Raw genomic sequence first — 20,828 nt, 5'->3', positions numbered from 1 at the left:
TGTCTTGGGGAGATGTTCAGATTGATCGTAAAGTTGTTCATAGTATGTTTGGAAAGTATTATTAATGTCTTTCAGCGAATACAAGAGGGATCCGTTATCTGTCATTATCAGTGTGATGGGTCCTCCCCTAGTTGGCGATGTGACCAACCAAGCAAGTAGCCTCCTTTCTCTACCCTCTTCATCATGAGCTTTCATTATGTAGTCCTCATAGTCAAGGCAGAGAAGGCCTCCAATCCTATCTGGTCATCTAGTTTACGTAACTTTTACTCCAGCGTTCTAAGTTTTTCTTCCAGTTCTTTCCTGTCCCCCACTCTCAGTCCTATACAATGGCCACAGATCACCACCTTTATTGTGGCCCATTTAATTAACATGTTAGAAGCTGATCTCTGATTGTGCTCAAAGTAATCTGAGATGGTCATCTGAAGAGACCCCCTAAAGGATGTGTCATCAAGTACCAGGGGGTTGAGTCATCACAGGTGTATTATTACCGGTTGCTCTGGTATGGGCCAGAATATCAATAACAGTGGGATGTGGTCTGACAATGTGCGTCCGAGGTATTCTGTATGTAGGGCAGAGTGTCCCAGTGTGGTTGAGCACGTAAACATGTCTAATCTGGTGTATAATTTGTCGATTGGTGAATAATAGGAGTATTCACGCTCCTGATTGAGTTGTACCCTCCAAATCTCTAATAAATCCCAGTGGCTTAGCCATTGCCTCAATCCCTCTGAGAGCATATGAGCCAGGGCCCCCAATAATGGAGGGGTAGACCTATCTAGGTTACATTCACTACACAATTGAAGTCACCCCCAGGAGCAAACTCCCTACCCCCATGGTAGCCAGGGGGCTGGACAGCTCCTGGGAAAAAGTCACCTGGTCTTGGTTTGGGGCATATATAGATCTTAGGTTATCTCTTTACCAAGGAGCCTTACTTTAACTAGGACATTTTGTCTCTCTTGATCTATCAATGTATGCATTTGCTCAAAGGGAGTGCCATCCCTTATCCAAATTAGTACCCAATTGGAGTAAGCCGAGTAAGAGGTTGCATAAATGTGGCCTAACCATCTACGGTGAAGCCGTTCTATTTCTAATTGAGTTAAATGTGTTCCTTGCAACATGACTATTTGTGCACCTGTTCTTCTCAGATATCTGTGGATATTATGCCTCATGGCAGCAAACCCCATCCCTCTAATATTCCCGGTTATAATTGACATTGTGGTTCCTTGGGTGGTATTCATATGTGGGTTCGACAATAAGCAGGTGACCCCCAGGACCAACAAGAACAGTTGCAAACCCAAGGGCGGTCGAACAACGGCTGGCTGTCCAAACCTTGGAACAAAAACAAAATAATAAGATCACCGCTTCTAGTTCCTTGGCAGGGGCAATCTTACTGAGGTATTCAGGTAAGGAGTTCATTTCAGATTTCTGTTCCAGCCCTATGTATCACAGATAAGTTGTTGTTGGATTTTCCAGGATCCAGGCCACCATTGGTGCACCCCGTGTGTCCTGTTCAGCATTAGCCACGGCTCTCAGCTGTTGGAACAGGGGATAGGTTCAGGTGTCTAGGATATAGCAGCTGTCTATTTCCTGTGGAGGGCCATCTGATTGTTTGTTTATCGTATCAGTTCTTCAGCTGTTTGAAGGGTCACATCGGGTAAGGCCTCTCCTGAGATATTCAAGGCCTCCGAGCCAGAAACATTTGAGCCAAGTTCTGATGAGTTTTTAGTCTCTTCCTCGGTCCTTTGGGTTAGTGCTACTTCCACCACAGCAGATAGTTTTCCACCCCCTTTCCCGTTCAGTCTGGGAGGGATATTTTTTTCAGGGAGGCTCTCTCAGGCTTTTCCCTTGGTCTTCTCCTAGTTTGTTGCCTGGGTTCTCTGGGTTTGGTTTTGGGCATTGGGCATGATGTTCCTGTTCTGTACATTTTGGGTCAAGTCTAAGCTTCATCTGGTGTGTTACAGAAGTGTGTGTTCCATCCTGGATAATCTGCAGTTTTGCTGGGAACATTAACAAATATTGTACTCCTTCGTCACGGCAGGCTTTCTTCATGGTTTGGTAGGATGCCCTTTGCGGTGAAGTCTGGAAACACCAATACTTTTCCTTTTATCAGCACATAGGGGTCATTGTCATGTGCCTTTTGAAGTGTAACATCCCTATCTTTGAAGTACAGAAATTGCACCACCACTAGGTGAGGTGGATGGCCTGGGGCCATTGTCCATGCCAGTACTCTGTGAGCTCTCTGTAGTGCGAAGAAGGGAGTAAGGCAATCAGGGACTACCTCCATTTGAGCCAGTTGTCTAGGAATGCTACCATGTCTGTGCCTTCCGTGACTTCCACGAGCCCCACCACTCGTATATTGTTGAGGCGATTATGGTCTTCTGCATCTTCTGCCTGTCATTTTAGCACTTTCACCCTCTCTTAAAGATCGCATAGGTTGTGTGAGAAAGTAGCCTGTTCAGGTTCAATCGCTTCTACTGTGGTTTCTACAGCCTTGACCCTCTTGGCTAGCTTATGGTGTTCCACTTGTAATAGGCCTAAGCCTACTAAGACTGCACTGATGTCCTGTTGAAGCATTTGTTTGGTGTCTGCTATGGCAGCCAACAATTTATCAAAGTGTGAATGGATAGAAACCTCACTGGCTTCCCAGCTCCCTCCCTCTTCCTGCGGGGGTGGGAATGTCTCTTCTGGGTCATGTGTGGTTGTGATCGTTTTATTTTGTGCTTTGCCCATGTTGCGCTCTCCTAGTGTTACGGCCAGCCTCCCAGGCTATTTGTATGCTGAGTCTGATCCTGGGGGTAGCGTCTTGCAGGATTGCCAGATATCCAGTGGAAGAAGGCTCCAATAAACAACCTGTCTCAGGATGCAAACCATTCTCTGCAGGAGGCCAGATTAGTTGGAACACACCAGGTGAGTGATAAGTCGCAACAGTAGGTAGCCCGCCACCAACTGGCCCAGTCCCCAAAGCAACTAAGAAAGGGGAAAGTTCCACAGTGCTGGAAACTCAGTAGAGATGTGGTAATGTGTGAGCTTTTATTGCCCCCCCCCCAGCCGCTCTCAACAGTGTGTTCCCCTTTGAGTTGCAGAATGAGTTCTGGCCTGGTTTCGGCCCGTTGCCCTGGCCTCCGTGGCAATCAAGGCCCTTCCCACCTCCCCTATCAGCATGGCTAAAGCACGCAGCAAGCAGTCGGCTGGTCCGGCACCCTCACCTGCACCACGAGCAAGCCAGGCGGTGTGATCCATGTACTCCGACCGAGGTGTCATTGTGCAGACACGCACAGAGGTAGGAATCACTCACCACCCTGTCAACACCTTGCTGGAAGGAGGCGTCAGATTGTTCCTCAAGTCACCACTCAGCTAGTGGTCATGAGCAAATGACCACCGTAACACCTCCAGCATGTTTTCTCGACTCCTCGGAGGTCTGGGGCAAGCGATTCTACTACGGTGGCTTCAACCGCTTCGGACTGCCTCCGCCATTTTGTTTTCCAGGCACCAGCATTCCGGTCCCACCTTGCGCTCTTTTTCTGCTAGCATTTCCAGGCAATACAGTTTGGGGGCTCCGGGAAGGGTCCTCTACATTTAATATTGCACAGGGGTGCTTTCCAAGTGAAGTCTTCAGGTAGATCTTACAGGAAGTTTATTGGGTTGGATTGGAGCTCTCAGCTATTGCTGGTGTCAAACCATGCCCCTGATTCGATGTTTATTGACAACTATTGCTTAGTAACATTTTTTGCTTGCTCAGGCATAAAACAAAATAGTTTGCGATTTTGTTTTCACCATGCCATTCACCAGAAGATTACCAGTTCCCCTGATATGAGTATATCTGCCATGAAAGAAAGAGAATGGAAATTGATGACAACTCAGTTCTTTGCTTATGGCCAGGAAACATTTTTATGTATACACAAATATTTTGCGGTGAATTACTCTTATAATACTCCTGACCTAGGAGTGGTGCTTGGCCTACTCCTTGAATTCAGGAGTAAGTCAATAATATTATTAGGGTAACATCAAGTGGCAAACATTCTATATGAGTCAGGACCCATTGCTAAAAAAAAACATAGACACAATAACATAGCACATTCCATTCAGATTTACAAAACCTGCATTTCTTGAGACAAATGCCCCCAGTGTGACGGATATTTACCATAGAGGTCCTGAATGCCACTGATATCGTCCTGGGACAGCTGGAAGTGGTCGGGGTCGCTGTAAACATAATTTGGATACATCAAGGCGCCAAATACATTGGAATGATGGAGCCCGAGAGAGTGGCCAAATTCATGTGCTGCCACCAGGAACAGGTTAGTGCCTAGGAAGCAAACGTTTTTATTACAAAGCGTTTGTGTGCATTTTATTGCGTCATCTCACACAATGGATAGAGTCTTGAATAATATCCCCAAACTTCAAGTGCGATTTGATATTCTACATGCATTTACCGAATGTATGTATAACTGTTTAATTGAGCCGCCTTCCAATATTCTACATACTACACTCATATAACCGTGGTTGTCTTGGGATGCCAATTTTCTATGCAATATTCTGCCATTACCACTACTACATGTTTAATTTAACAGAGATTTGTGTCTGCAATATAATACACTTTTAATAAGAAAATTCATACGCTAAATAATTTATTCTAATTTAAATTAACTAAAACATTTAGTCACCTATAGCATTAGAATAGAAAGCGCATCAATATAAAAGCCATTCCCATTCAAATGGTTTCAGCAGAATGTTCCTTAATTTTTACTCACTAATCCCTGTAGCACCTTAATTCTCAATTCCAGAAGTGCCAGCAACATCTTTCTCTTGTTGCAAGGTGTGCATCTTGATATACAAAAGGTCTTATAATTAAATTCACTTGAAACCAGACAACTACCCAAAATGTGCTACTTTCCTCCAAGGTGCCTTTTCACATAAAGTTGTTGATTAGTCAATGTACACACCTGGCTGAAGAGGATGGTTGAGGGCTGAAGATGGCAGAAGAGGTTGGTTGGGGCCGATAAAGATTCCTACCTTTCCACTGCACCATATATTTATAGCATTGAAGCCAATACTCACCAACCTAGAGATGGAAAATCAGTTTCAGGCTATTTCCATGAATAGAATAGGGATAGATGATGGAAGGACCAGTCATAAAAATATATGGGTAAGGACTCCAGGTCAACATCTCTCCACTCATGCTGGTTACAGTGTGTGGGTGTGTACGTTTTTAAAGTTTTAAAGTTGGGCAAGCAGCCGACTTGACTTGAGCTGTTAATAAGTGTGAACATTCAGTTGCTGTCGAGTTATAAGTGGGAAACTTATTAAGCCTGTCAAGCTGGCGCAGGCACACAATTTTTCACCTCTCAAAAGTAACAAAACCAAAATATTAACAAATAGGACTGCGTATAGTTAAGGGCACAGAATCGTAAGGTTTTGATTTTAAAATTAATAGCTGCATTTGAAACTCAATTGAGAATTTTTGTTTGCTTACCCCTATTCAACTTTGGTCCTACAGTAAGGCTGACACTGCCCATGTAACTTGACTGGTATTTCTATTATATGAATTCTCTTGCAAGAACACATAGATATATTTGGAATACAATATACGTGGGGTGACAGCTTTAACAGACTTGCCTGCAGTTGTCAACAATCTAAAACAAGCATTTGCAATGCAACGTGTCTCGCATCCGCTCGAGTTAGAGCTATTAGTGTTGTAAATTCCTGACTGGACTTTTCTTGCCACATAAACTGAAAATTAAAAGTTGAACAGTTTCACATAAGGGAGCTGATTCACAGCCCAACGGCCGCCATGAGCATCAGCCTGAAGAGACACAAAAGAAAAAAAAGTTTGCTTGCAGTTAAACTAATCGGCAAAAGTGCAATTAGCCATGTAACAGAGGCGATGGCCAAGGCGGTAACAAAACCTCCCCAAGGAGGGACAAAGGTAGACCATTTACCAATGTCATCAAAGGATTTTTTGAAGGGCAAGCCCACGAACGAGTGGTAGTGATGGACGTGAGGTCGGTGTTGGTAAAAGCCCAGATACATACCAACACGTCGGAAAAACAGCGCTTGCGCGCTGCAATGCTCGACCTAATGAACTGTGGAGAACACACTTGACAGATAGAATCCCCTACAATCTCGCTCCCTCCGATTAGTTCAAGACGTTTCACCATCCCACCTCCCATTTGTGTTGGTGCTATGACTGCTTCCATCAATACCACTCACAGTTTCATTACTTCATTGTTTCTGGTTCAAATCTCTTAATTAGTTTCATAACAAAGAAAACACGGCATCAACGTGAGCGCCTTAGCTCACCTCCTAAAGTGCAGATATGAATACACTAAACAATACCCCAAAAATGCCCCCACTCCCGTTAGAACCGCAGTGCTGAGGAGTAATGTAATGAACATGATCTCATTTGTCTTGCTGTGTCATCCGAATTAATAGTCTCTTGGCGGGGATCAACAGTAGTGTCCATCAGGCGAAGGAGACGTAGATATTGGGACACATGAGTTCACAGTATTCTGAGGATAGTGAGGCGATAAAAGGGCACCAGAGTTCAGGATAAGAGGTGCCCTGTGCTGAAAGGGTTAGAGTCAATCTCTCCATCCTCAGCATGTACAAGAGGCAGTGTAGCTAACCCTGATAAGTTTATTTTATTATTTCAAAGTGTTGTGGACACCTTGTAAAGCACACAGAGAGCAATGAGAAAACTTAGAAGAGAAGAATGGCAGAATTATAGCTCATTCATTAAACATTGTATATCAGAACACCAGACAGCATAGGGGTTTTTATGAGTTTCAATGTTCTATCTTGATCATCACATATGCAAGAAAGGTATGAGACATCATAGGACAAGCAATGAAAATCCAAACTATGTTCTGTATTTCTTGCAGAGCAGAAATGTGGGGCTCAATTAAATAACATCGTTTTTCAGAATTTCACATCAACATATTTAAAACAATATGTGATAGTGCAGGTTCTGCTCTATGATAGATGTTTAGTGTTGTTCTTATTGACTACCCCCTGACTTTTTGCAATATGGTGGTACAAACATTTTCTGTCCCTGTTTTATAAGATGTTGTCAACAAATTCACCAAACATACGTTGTCACTTTCAAGGAAATGATGTGGCCTAACTTGTCTGTCAACACTTCTGCACAGGTATGTTCACTCATGACTTTTCTGCATAGGTATTCCACTTTAATATTGACTCCAGAATATTTTTCTACCAGAATATTGTGGACAAAACATTGAGGAGTTTATTTATATATATATATTACCTACTGCCAATAGCCTGTAGGTAGCTATAGTTAGGACCTACCTTCTATGGGAAAAGCATTTTTTGTTTTGCCTATAACTTTGGTGCCATTTGACAAATCTTCATGAAACTTTTAAAACTGTCTGCCACTCACCCACTGACTTCAGCTGCTGTCTGGAAAGTTTCAGGTTGATTCATCAAGTGTGGCCAAGTAAAAGGGTGTACAAAAATGCATTTTCCCCTTGCAATTTCCCATAGTTGTTTTAGACACGACTACAGCCAGAAATGCTGAACGGAATTACACCAAATTTGGCAGAAAGCTAGATCTTGGTCGAGGTAAGAGCTTTTTGTAATTATGTGTAAATCTGTTCAGTAGTTTTGGAGTTAAAAAAAGAAAAAAGTATTATGTACTTCTAGGGACCTGGATCCTCTGCAATGGATCAGCGGATTCATGAGCCAAAATCAAGGCTCTAATTGGCTTGCTGCATGCTGAGAATAAATGTTAGCACCACCATTTTCCGGGGGAAAAAAAGATTGAGGTATCCTGACCCCATAGGACTTATAGAGGGGTCTCCAAGGGACTCCTCATGGGCAAAAAATGCCTGCAAATAATTTTTGGGAGTATGCGAGGATCCACAGATCCTCCACAGCGCTCAGCTCATCTCACAGTGTAAAGTCACAATGAATCTGCAGATTTTGATACCAATGAATAAATAACTACACCCACCAACACACACACTCACTCACCAAACACCTGTCACACATGGCCAAAGGTCGTGCACAGTGTGGGGTTGGCACATGTGGGTGTTGGCCACAGGCCCTGGCCGGCCAACCACCCGCCGTGCATGACTGAAGGCTATGCGCTGCGTGGAGTTGGGTGCATGCAGGGTTTGGATTTACCTATTGTAGTGAAATATTACTTTATGGTAAAATAAAAAACATGGAAATTCATTGAAAAAAACAAAGGTTACAGGGATGTTATAGTTAGGAAATAGAATTTAAAAAACCTTAGACATTCACTAAAAAAACAAAGGTTACAGGGATGTTGTAGTTAGATTCAGATTTTAGACAAACAAAACCATAGGAATTCAGTAGTTATGGCTTTACTTATGTGAAGAAACTATAACTCATGCCTAAAAGTGACTTTATTAAAATAATATGAAAAGAAATATATAAATGAATTACTTTTGCTGCAGTGATTGATTCATATTTTCACTATTGTAGTATACTCCATATTTTTTCCTACTATTGTACCATTATCTTCTATTTTTGGTTAAAAGTGACTTTAAGGCACAAGTTATTGTTTCTTGACATAAGTGTAACTGTAACTGCAAAATATCTATGGGTTTCTGTGTGTAAAATCTAAACCTAACTTTAACGTCTCTGTAACCTTTGTGTTTTTTCAGTGAATATGTGAATTTACTCACACAAAACCATTGAAATTCAGCACTTATAATTATGGTTCACTCAAGTAACTATAACTCGCACCCTAAGGTAACTATAACTTGTGCCCCTGCCATGCAAAGTTTTCTCATCAATAATGTTATTCCAGTTGTTGCAGTGATGATATCAAGATGCCATGGAAAGTGTCATCTATGATGCAATATGTGGAGTAATTAGATGGGCATGGCGAAGGCGCAAGTTGTATTTACCTCCGGGCACGAGTTATAGTTACTTGAATTTCTATTTTTTTTAAAATTCTATTTCCTAACTATAACGTCCCTGTAACCGATGTTTTTTTCATTGAATTTCTATGTTTTTTTTTTAATGTGCAGTCATTTTCAATACTCTATGTTAATCCAACCACCTCTGCAAATGGTAACGATAACTCGTACCCTCACCATGCACAGCTAATTTACCCACAAATTACGGCACTCATGACATCTTTGATATTATCATTGATAATATCAATGTAATATTTGCAGTGACATTTTTGATGAAAAAAACTGCATGGCAGGGGTGCGAATTATAGTTACCTTAGGGCACAAGTTATAGTTACTTGAGGTAACTCTAATTATAACAGTTCTATGTTTTCGTATGTTTAAAATGTGAGCCTAACTATAACGTCCCTGTAATATCAATATTTTGGACCTTAATATTTTGGTCACAATCTTTTGGTAGCACATTTCAGCACATTTCAGTTGCCAGTATTTAACATGCAGTCCCACAAGTTACAACTGGGCTAAATCACAAAAATAAGATTATCAAAGTTCAATTAGCTTATGGATATTATTTAAGTAGTATTGCTATTGTTTTGTGATAACCATGTGTTTGCAAAGTCTACAACTCTCTCTTGAACTCATAAAACTTCCCATTGTCAGCAGAATAGACAATGTGCAATCCTATGGTTTGTGTAATGTGTTTCCAAGATTTACAACTATCAGTGCCACTCATAAAACTTCACATTTTCAGCAGACTGGACAGTCTGCAATTCTATGGTTTGAGTAAATCTAAAATGTCATATTTTTTCTTTTTTTCTCAAAATCAAAAGCAATTATTCATGAAGAGAATTCCCATTCCCTTACAACCTCACAAAATATGGAGGTACTTCACTTATTTTCCCACCCTCATTGCACTACTTATTCTTCTGTTTATTGATCTATGTGTAAATAAGCTATTGGTGTAGGAAATGCTTTGCATGTTAGTTAATACCAACTAACTTCAGGCATTATAGGCTTTCCCCTATATTTGCAAGGGACAGTTACATGTGACCTTGTGTTTTCATTACTAAGGGGCAGATGTATGTAAGTTTGGGATTTCCAAATAGCAAATCTTAGTGACTCGCTTTTAGGAAATCACAAACTGGGATGTATAACATTGTGTTATACATCCCAGTTTGCAATTCTCAATGGGGTCGCAAACGACCTACCTAATCAATATTCATGAGGCAGTTCACAATTTGCAACCCCATTGGGAATGGCCGCATTCAGAGGTATGGTAGCCTGGTGGGGACAGCAGACCACCATGTCTATATCTGCTTTTTAAATAAAGCATTTAAAAAAAAAAGGTTGCTATTAGGAAGGGGTGTGCCAAGGGTGTCATTTAAGGAAAATGGGATGCATTTAAAAATAAAATTGAAAGTTTTCTTTTCATTTTGTCAGAGTAGGCAGTGGTCTGCCTGCTCTGAAAAAATATTTTGCTTGCATTCAAAAAGGGGAAAGGGTACTGTGGGAACCCCTTCCCGTTTGCGAATGGGTTACCACCAACTTGAAGTTGGTGGTAACTGCGATTGTTTTGTGACCGCATTCACAATCGCAAAACATTCTTCATCCCTCTGCAACTCGCTGTGAGGAAGGGACAACCTTGGCACACCCATCATTCCTAATAGCGACTCGCAAACCTATTTTGCGATTCGGTAACAGGTTACCGACCCACAGAATAGGATTGTGACATGGGGAAAAGCCTTTCCCGGTCACAAACGGCCCAATGAGCCATTTGTGACCTGGAAAAGGCTTTCCTAGATCTGGCCCAAAGTCCCCCTTCTATTTTAGATACGTATAGGAATTGGTTTAGGACCTCAATTATGGCTGCAAACAGTCAGTTACCACTACCTCAAGGTGGGGAGGCAGCTGTTTGCAAAGGGGAAGCTGCGCTTTAGAATCATGTTCACAACGTCAGCAGGAGCCCTGGCGACTTTGCACAAAGTTTACCCAACTGAAGAAACCCTATTTTTTTTAAGCAAACACAGCACCTGTCACTCTAATGGAGACTGGTGGCGTTAAAAAAAAAATCTTTCATGTCTGAAAAAACAAATATAGAGCTGAAATGAATATTCAGTTGGCAGGTCACTTTACAATGCCCGGCAAAAGTGCAATATGTGATGTGACTGATTAATAAATTTGCCATTGCAAACTGAATTCCCATTCACAAATGAGTCAGCGTGCAAACTCTCCATTTTGGTTTGCATATGGGATCAGTCTATTAGGTCCTATTTTACATGTCCAAGATTATATTGGACAGTGAAGCAGAAATATTCTAGTTTCAAGTAACATGGCACAATTTATATGATCACATAGATGTTGAAGAACCTACCATCTGAGCCTTTGGTCCAGTTTTCATCTTCATCGAAGTGGGCATCCCCTAGTAAACCATCTCCAGGTGGATAGGCGTGGGCCAAGGTTCCTGAAGGCCCATCAAAGGGCTCAAAGTCCTCATGATCTGCAAGGAAATTCAAGAATTATTCCGCAAATTTGACCCATGGCATATTTTGAATTAATTGTTAACATTAATTCAAATACATTACTTACACCCAGCAACAAAAGAGATGTAAATATCAGCTGTGCCCCCGTGTATTTTGGTGAAGATCAAAGGTGTGACTTGACTCCAGACTAGGAATGCTTTCTCAATCACCGAATCCACATCACTTTGTTCCATGTCTGGTGTGTAATTCAAAATTCTAAAAAATACAAAAGAGTGAGGCCCATATATCGGATTAAAAGTAAATGAAAGTTGCTAGTTACATCCAACACAATTTCTTCTTCATTTTTTCTACGGGAGTAAATGATGACCCCGCTGCACTCTGTGCCAAAGTTGACTTATAGGCACAACCCAGGGATCAATATACATTTCAATAGCAATAAAATAAATATTATGCAAATGAAATTATAACACTATAGAATGAACAAAATATCGACTCACAAAAATGTCACATCACTGTACTGGCCTTACGACTACATCTAGGTAAGTGGAAGTGAAGTTAAGTTTTGAATGTATATTTGCTGTAGTGACAGGCAATGTACTATTTTTGTAGCTCTGTATTTCAACAGCCATCTAGTGACATACACATATATAAAAATACTTATCTTCACCATATTTATCATAAATCATTTGTATCGTCTACCTACACTGATCCCTCAAACATTTATATGCACACTTATGAAAAACACGTTTTCCTTCGACGGTGCCCTGAATGAATTGTTTCTCTGTGTGCAGCAGGTGAGTACCTTTCACCTGCCCTGTGTATGTATAGAGAGAGTTTTATGCAGCAGTCCCATTGATGTTTCATATTACCGACCATCATCCAAGAGCATTGCTTCGTTCTCCAATAGAAGTACGTTATTATTGGCCCCAACACTACAGAACTGTCTGCCTCGTACTTTCATGAGTAAGATCTGTTAATCTTCAGCAAAAAACTAAAGACCAATCTGTTTAACAGATTTGCTCTCTTTTTCACCAGCCGTTTGCTTTCCTCTTCAGTCCCTCCTTGCCTATGCACTTTAACGCAGTTCTAGCTCACCTTAGGGGTATGTTACAAATGATCAATGAATATGCCAAAGAGAGAAGGAGTCACTGATTTGCTAAGCCCTGAAGCATTAAAATACCCCAAAAGAAGTAATCTGTGTCATCTATTGCAAAAGAGAATTGACATTTTTGAACTTCGAACTATCAGGTCAAATCAGTTCTTGGAAATTCTAAATATGTATTGATCTTCGCTGAAAGCAGGGAAATTATGACTGTATAATTTGCCTATTCAGTTGGATTCATTCATTAGAGTGCTTCATGTCTGCATTTTAATAATATAGAATTCTGTCTCAATATACTGTCATCAGCCCTATCATGGTGCAATGCAAAAAAGTCATGACACCAAACAGACCACTATTTTAGGATTACATGAATGAGCAATAAGTCAGGAGATGAAGAAAAGCTAAATAAGCATGTACTTTAAATTACCGCTGCTGTGAACATAGGGGCCTATTTACAAGCCTGTGAGGCGCAGGGTGACCCAGCAAGTGTCTTGCTGATCCACCCTGCACCACCGGGAATGGGCAGAAATGTGCTGTATCTACAAGATACCTGCATTTCTGTCCTCTCCCCCTGCATTGGCGCTAAAATTAGCTGCCTAGCACCAACACACCATAGTGCAAGGGTTCCTGCGTTGCAAGGAAAGATTGTTTATGTGCAGGAGGGTGTCCTCTCCAGCACATAAACAATCTACAATAGTGATTTGGCCCTTCTATGTGTGCTGCAGAATCCAGTACACATAGAAGTAGCAAATCATCATTATATAATGATTGCTTATGTGCATGAAGGGACACCTTCCTGCACATAAACCATCCTTAATGGTGTTTGGCTCTTTCTATGTGTGATGCAGAATGCATCACACATAGAAAAAACAAAAACGAGGAGAAATTAAAGTATTTCTCCTCGTTACACCACTTTAATGCCACCTCTGGGGTGGCATCAGTTTTTTACGCTGCCTAAGGTTTACAATTCCTCCTAAATCTTGGGCAGTGTCAAAAGCAATGGGTGTTGCGTTGAAACGTCCACAGCAAGATCCATTGCACACCTCTCTGCCACAGAAAACTGCGTTGGCGGCCATATTTACAAGGCAGCGCTAAGCCATGCAAAGTGACTTAGCGGCACCTTGTAAATGTGGAAAGTGAGATTTTCCATAGTCCCTTTAGTATTAATTGGCAGTTTGGCATACCTCTCATCACTTACAGGCTGCCTTTGCACCAATGTGGACACTTGCGGAATACAACATCTGCTCTTTGCTCGTTTCCACAAAGGCTGTTTTTTCATTTACGCGTCTATTTGTGCATTTGCACATAAGGATAGCTTCCAAATTGGCAAATGTCATACTTAAAATAATTGGTCCTGGTTTTCAGTCAACTGATCTTTGCATCCTGGAAATTGTAGTTTGGCTTTTACCATTACAAGTTTGGGCACACATATCCTATAAAGACAACGTTTTGGCCATATACTGTAGACCAAGACTGGCTTTTGCGTATGTCATGGGGGAGCTTATAAGCAATGCAGGCGTACAGTTTTGATTCAATATGGGTAATGTGCCTGCTTGTGTGCGACTTCAAATAGGTGCTTGTATGTGTTTAATCTGCGTTCAGGCCTGTCTGTATGCGTGTTGCTTTTGTGAACAGGTGCTTTAATATTGGTGATATCTCTGCGCTTACCACAGTATAGTAGACTGCACTTGCTTGGGCTTATTTGTGCAGTTTTATGTTGTGTTTTTTTGTGTGCTTGCACTCTACAGAGAGAAAACCTATTGGCTTTCTCAATGCTCGTTACTGTTTTTTCTGATTAATCAGTGCTATGCAAGGCAAAAATATATTGAAAAAAAGTGTGGACTGAGCCCTCAGCGTGGTAGGGGAATATCCCGGGGCTCCTGTTCTGCTCAATTATTTTACAACTTCTTGAACATTACCTGTAGGTCAGCTCCGTCTTTTTCCATACAGGACGTCGAGGGAAGGTGCTGTACTTCCCCATATCAGTAACCCCGCACCGAGGTTGACGCATCACCTCCAGTGTCTCATTATCCAGCTTTCCCGTCACTTCCAGCCCAAAAAACTCCTGCATTTGCCGAAGTTTTCCGGAGTATGTGTCTCTGTTTTGATGTCGAAAATGTTTCCCATCATCTGTAGCAAGGGTGTAATGTTTTTTCAAGTATTCCTATAATGAAGAAAGGTGGAAAATCATGTTTTTGTAAAATTGAGTTGTACATGTTAATTTACTGTCCTTCTTCAAATCGTACCAGAGATAAACCCAGACTTAAAGTAATATTTAGTCTAAAATGTGGTCTGAACATAGCGAGCTTGCAAGACTCCCAACATCTGGAGATTTCTCCTCGGGTAGATCCGGTATGACCCCTTACTCACGATGTTCATGAAGGAATTAAAGGCCCTTCTCTGCAGCGAGGAGTTTAACCACATAAAACAATACATGTTCATGTTATACACGCCATCATGCCTCAAAACATCTTCATGTCAAACATTATCATCGTTGGGCAATGGTGCTGTTTCATCGGCCTAGGCTGTGCAATCAGACCAATGAGTTAATGGACGTTGTGCTATTTCCTGATTGGTCACCCTTTTCTGCGAACTAGTGTTCTTAGAATGTATCATCACTGTTCATAACACCGCCGTGATGACCATACCGGAAAATCACATAAAGGGAACTAGTGTAACCGCATCCTGCAAGAGAGCGTGCAACATCAACCAGGAATAGCCGGCCTCTCGTTACATTTAGCACTGTTAGCCGACAAAGAGGAAAGAACAAAACGCTTGTCTATCCTAAACATTTGGAGGACACCATTGCCTTTTCTGGATTAAAATTACCCATATTTTGGGCATGAGCAACAATTTCACAACATTTAACAAACACAGCATAAGACTTCCAGTAGATATATTCATTAAAAGTACAGTATGGTGTGGTTTATAGTTTTATGTAGGAATATTTGTATATTTGAACAACTTTTACCTTTGAAACTGACAATGTAATGCTCAGTTATATGAGTAAACATGTTTGTGGGTGTTTTTGAGAAACCTGACACATTTTTTTTTTTTTATTCTTTACGCCTTGCAGACTGTGAATTATATTAGTATAACTTAAAATACATATCTCATATTAAAAATAAACGCATTAGTAAAGCAGGCACTTTTGTTAGTTACTCCTCTCAATGAAAACATTTACCTTAGCCATTTGCATAGAGTCGTGTCCATCTTTTATTTCGCGAGCTGCTGGAAACGCATCAGAAACTGTGAGATATATCACCAGCAAAAGTGAAACGCTCTTCATTGTACTCAGGGCTCACAGGTGGGTATTGCTGTGCTCAGCTGAGTGGCAGTGTGGCATTCAATTGTAAGGATTCTTTTATATAGTATATGTGTGCCTCACCTGAACTCCATCACAGCTTACCAAAGGCATACAATGTTCTAAATTTTTTCACTCACCACAGGAAGTTGACAAGCCAAGGCATGTAAATTATCTCATTTTCCTGGGGTAAATACACGATTTCGCAACCATTTAAGGTAAATGTTAAGGTGGAAGACGTTCTTGGAAGAAAACAATGCGTGGTCTTTCCAAAGAATGTCTCCCTAATTACGGTTTGCAAAGTACAACTAGGTTAGTGGTCAGAGCCACTGTAAGCATTGGCTTCAGGGCATTCTTTCTGGATCTTTTCGAAAGTGCTTTGGAAGTGTTCCAGGCCGGCTGGAGCCAAGGCCCTGCTGTCAAAGTGATAAATAACAAATCTGTGGGATACTCGGGATCACTGCTTCTAGGCTTCGAATGGCGATATGAAAGGATTATGTAGGCCTATGAGGGCTGCATGGTGCAGGGCGACCAGCACCTCTCTGTGCACCAGACAAGAGAGTGGCTCTGTGTCTGTTCCCAAGTGAGACCATGCTGCCTGCAGCACCTGTGCTAACTTACTAACCAGTCACATTAACCCTGACACAGCAGTGCTTCATTTGTAAATAAAAACGTTCCGGTGCCCAAACCTCTCCTATGAAAAATGCGGCTGTTGCAAGTAAATGTGTGAGCACGGAATTGTGAGGCAGCTAAACCTGAAGCCCACGAGATTGTGAGGCAGCTAAACCTGAAGCCAACGGAATTGTGCGGTAGCTAAACCTGAAGCCATCTTTGGCCTCTTTAATCCATTTACAGACACTCCTCCCCTTCAGCAAAACTCCTGCAGCTTTCTCCCTTTGTGACGCTTTTTCTTTTTTCTCTTCCTCCGTCTTTCCCATAGGTGTCTTTTGCTCACAGTAAATGCTTGAGGCAGAAAAAAAGCGCCGGCCCTCAAATATAAGTGCTGGTGCCCGCACTGGAAACCACCAGCTCAAATTAAGCACTGCTGACGCAGCAGCAAGAGAAGATGGAACAATACTATGAACACTGCTGTGTGGCTGTCTTCGAAGTAATGGTGCTGTCTAATGCACACATTCTAACTTGGTAATGCTACAAGTTCGTATATTAGCTGCTGAACTCAGCTCAGAGTCATAGAGAGGTAGTTGCTGCCCCATGTTTTGGAGCTCTGATGCAAACTGCTCATCCACTAAATCCAAGTTAGTGCATGTTCATGATGCACTGTAACGCTTGCGATTTAATTGATAACAGGAACGCACCATTGCTTTGCACGTGTGTGGTACTCATGATTCGGACCTTGCAGCAGAGGTGCCTCTATGTGTTTCCATGCAGCTCTATCTTCAGCACATGAGCCCACAAACTATGTTACAGAGTTAGCACTAGGGTTTGGATTTAGATTTATAAAGTGCACTATGCTCTAAGGTGTCAAAGGGCTACCAACAGCAAAAGAAGCTACCCACAGAAGGAACAATTACGGAAGAGAAAATAAGCGCGTCTTCATTTTCTTCTGGAAGGCCATGTCAGAGGATAAACTGCCAATGCGGGTCAGCAGTTAGCTGCCACTACCGAAAAGGTGCGGTCCTCCCATCTCACCTTCCCTAACCTAGTACTAATCCTCTTCCTCAAAGAAGAGGATCTCAGCTGACTTTTAGGCAAATCCAATTGGAATGCTGACCTGAAGGGAAACGGTTCTTGAATGTACAGGGCCTGATGGACCAATTAAAGTGCTTTGAAAATCACCCACGTCCTTACAGGTAGCCAGTGTAGAGAGCACAAGCCTTCCTTCACTGACTTGAATTTGAGTTTATTCCATGCCAAACAGGCAGACGCATTTTGAATAACCTGGGGTTTATTGAGTCAGGATTTATTGATATTTAAGTAAGTGCATTGCAATAGTCAAGGCAAGAGGTAATCAATTCAATGACTACTGCAATTCTATGCTCCACACGAATAAGAGAAAGGATTTGTTCAAAATGTTAATGATGAAACAATATGTGCCTGTGGTCCTATTGATCTGAGTATCAATAGTAAGTGCGTTATCAAAGTTGACCCCTAGGTTTTTAACAGAAGCAACTTCAATAGGTAGGGGGCCACATGTCTCTGGCCACCACAGCTTTAACCACACCGAGTGCTGAGCCCCAAAGACCAGGATTTCTGACTTCTCCTCATTCAATTTCAAACCGTTCTACTTCATCCAGATCCCAACATCCAACATAAAGGCACACTCCACCACCGGGCATCGTTTTTTTGATGCTACAGTGGCACAGTGTGCCAGGCCATATTTACAAGGCCATGCAAAACCACCTAGCATGGCTTTTCATAGCCTTATAAATATGGACCTCTTTCGCATATAACACTGCATGAAAGGGGCGTTCCATGGGTGTAGCTTAGAGTGTTACCATGCAACACACAGGGAACCCGACGGAATCTGATGCATTCCCAGATTTACAAGTCTGGGAATGTCAAATTCCTAGGCCACCTCAGGGGTGGCGTAAGAATGATGCAACGGGGAGAAATATCTTGATTTCTTCCCATTTCTTCCTCTTTTTTATGTGCACTGCATTTTGCAACACACATAGAAAGAGGAAAAGGGTGCCTGTGTTGGCGCTAGGCAGCAATTTGTGTGCCAGCGCAGGAGGAGACAACAGAAATGCACCATATCTTGTAGATATGGTGCATTTCTGCCCTTTCCCGGGGGCACAGGGTGGCACCGCAAGCTACTTGCTGTGCTGCCGTGCACCACAGTCCTCTTAAATGGGACCCACAGAGTTTGAATTTCTCTGCCACTGATGTCATATCATCAGATTTTGAGACAATAATCTGGGTGTCTTTTGCATATAACAGGACCTGGAAACCAAATGACCACAGCAGAGTTACAGTGGTGCCACATATAGATTAAACAAAGTAGGGCTGAGCAATGTCTCCTGCGGCACTCCGCAAGGGAGCTGAAAGAGTTCTGCCCTGAAGTCACCACGTTGACAGTCTGGGTTGCATTAATGAGAAAAGACCCCAGTAAAGCCAACGTGTTGCCTCTTACCCCCGCCCGGTGCTATCTTTTCACCATGCGGGACAGGGACACTGTATCAAATGCTGCTGACAGGTCTGAGATAGCCAGGATGTCCGTGCCACCCTGGTACACCTGGCAGGGGATTTATTCTGCCTCAGTGACAAAAGTCTATTTAGTACTGTGAAAACTATGGAAACCATTCCGAGGGGTCCAGAAGGTCCTGCATGGAAATGAACTCAGCCAAAGTCTGATTAATGGACAGGCACACTGTCCTGTTATTCACTGGGTGCTGCTGCATAGAACTTTACAATTTACCTCCTTCGTTATATGGACTCTGGTGTATTGCTTCAAACTAACAAAGCCTAGCGCTGGACATGGCTGACAGCCAACGGTGCAATACAAGACTATTATCAGAGTTGATCAGGCTGTAGGGCAAATTGTCTGAGCTCACCCCTTTGCTGGGAAGACCGCATTTTCCTCTGTGATTGGGCTGATTGTCGCTTTCTGCAGCAGGCACACCTAGTTCAAGGTGTACAGCAGTGCCAACATGTTGTCAGGAATCCCCACAGTGTCTCCTGCATTATCTGTCAGCATCCCCAGGGATTAGGGTTAAATCATATCTCTGTTCTTGGTTAAACCTTCATGTTTCTAAGTAAACATAATGTGCTGTACTACACAATTGGTTTTAGCAATGCTTGTTTTACCAATGCTTGTTTGCTAATGTGAGCAGGTGTAGACATGTGCTTCTAATTGAATGTGGTGTAGACACGTGCTTCTAATTGGGTGTGGTGACTCATCCACATGTGGAAACTCAACTGCTTTCCTGATTGGCAATAAATAGCAGAGTAAAGCATGCCTCCCTGCTTGGCTTTGGTTTGCTTCCTGATCTCAGCATCTGATTTGGCAGTCCAGCCCCTGCTGTCATCTTCGTATTCAGGACTTTTGGGGCAATTATTTTCTTCATTTCTGTACCAGCTGACACCAGGCATTCCTCCAGCACTCCGGAAAAACTGCAGCTAAGTGCCTAGTATTCTCCAGGGAGTTTTTTTCTTTGAGCGCTGTGCTTTCCTGGAACAGCTGGGGTTTTTCAAACCTCGTATTTTGGCAGAGTGCTTATTTTGAAGAGACAAATGCATTTCTGAACTTTCTACATTATTATTGTAGTTACTTGCCTAAATGTGCTTCAGGAAATCTGCTTGAGCTCAAGTACTACAAAAAGTGACAGTGCAATTTTAAAAGAGCATTTACGTGACTTTTCTTTCTCTAATAGCATAACTCTTGGATTTAAATTGTGTCATTCATGCCTGTGTTTCAGGTTTGAGGAATTTGCTTTGAAGGGTTTTTCACACACACAGTGAAAGCAAATCAAACTGTGCCACCCTAACTGTTTAAACCCAGAGTGGACATTTGTATTTCTTGGATTGTTTTTGATCCTTTTAGTTTAACCCTATGCATGCAGGAAAGTTATACGTGATATAATTAATGCTCTTGTTTGTCTTTCTTGTGCATGATAAGTGCAACCACAGTTCTAATTGTAGTGTGCAACAGTGAATCTCTGTGAAGCCAGCCCTAGTATCACAGTACTTATTGTTATGGTACTCAGTTTGGGTTTTTGGTAAGGCAGTAATTTTGCCAACAGTTATTATTATGTAAGAAAAGTGCTGGAGCATCCCAGTGTTCTTCTACCGCTCCTGTGCTCATATCAGAAAGGGAGATTCAGTTTCAAGGAAGTTGAGTGCACCAACTCCACTATTGCTCTGTCAACAACAACCTGTCCCCGAAGATACAGGGTGCCTGGCTGGACTGGCAAGACGTGGCAGTGTTTTGTCTCTTTCTTTTCCACTCCCCCTTTCCTTTTGGGACACCTGCAGGGGTTTCTGTGTCCACCAGGAAGTGCCGAGAGATGTTCCAGGAGGCCGGGGCATACCATCACCCCTGCAGACATCCTGTTTTTCAAGTGAGTGGCCCATCTCAACAC

The 20,828-nt window shown here is 42.1% G+C and overlaps 1 protein-coding gene across 1 annotated transcript in view; it reads right to left on the bottom strand.

Moving 5' to 3' along the window:
* The window catches only part of LOC138248633 (matrix metalloproteinase-18-like), a 36,928-nt gene extending 21,116 nt beyond the window's left edge, over positions 1 to 15,812 (bottom strand). Inside the window, exons 1-5 of the mRNA XM_069202365.1 lie at positions 15,667 to 15,812; positions 14,402 to 14,646; positions 11,487 to 11,635; positions 11,272 to 11,397; positions 4,139 to 4,300 (exon numbers count right to left, since the gene is read on the bottom strand). Coding sequence (XP_069058466.1) covers positions 4,139 to 4,300; positions 11,272 to 11,397; positions 11,487 to 11,635; positions 14,402 to 14,646; positions 15,667 to 15,771 — 787 coding nt within the window. The 5' untranslated portion in view covers positions 15,772 to 15,812. The remainder of the gene's footprint in view (positions 1 to 4,138; positions 4,301 to 11,271; positions 11,398 to 11,486; positions 11,636 to 14,401; positions 14,647 to 15,666) is intronic.
* Positions 15,813 to 20,828: the final 5,016 nt, after the last annotated feature.

This window comes from Pleurodeles waltl, chromosome 8, assembly GCF_031143425.1.
Source record: "Pleurodeles waltl isolate 20211129_DDA chromosome 8, aPleWal1.hap1.20221129, whole genome shotgun sequence".
In the NCBI taxonomy this organism is placed as follows: Eukaryota; Metazoa; Chordata; class Amphibia; order Caudata; family Salamandridae; genus Pleurodeles; species Pleurodeles waltl.
Note: the sequence above shows the minus strand (reverse complement) of the source record. Positions and strands in the feature narration are given on the sequence as shown.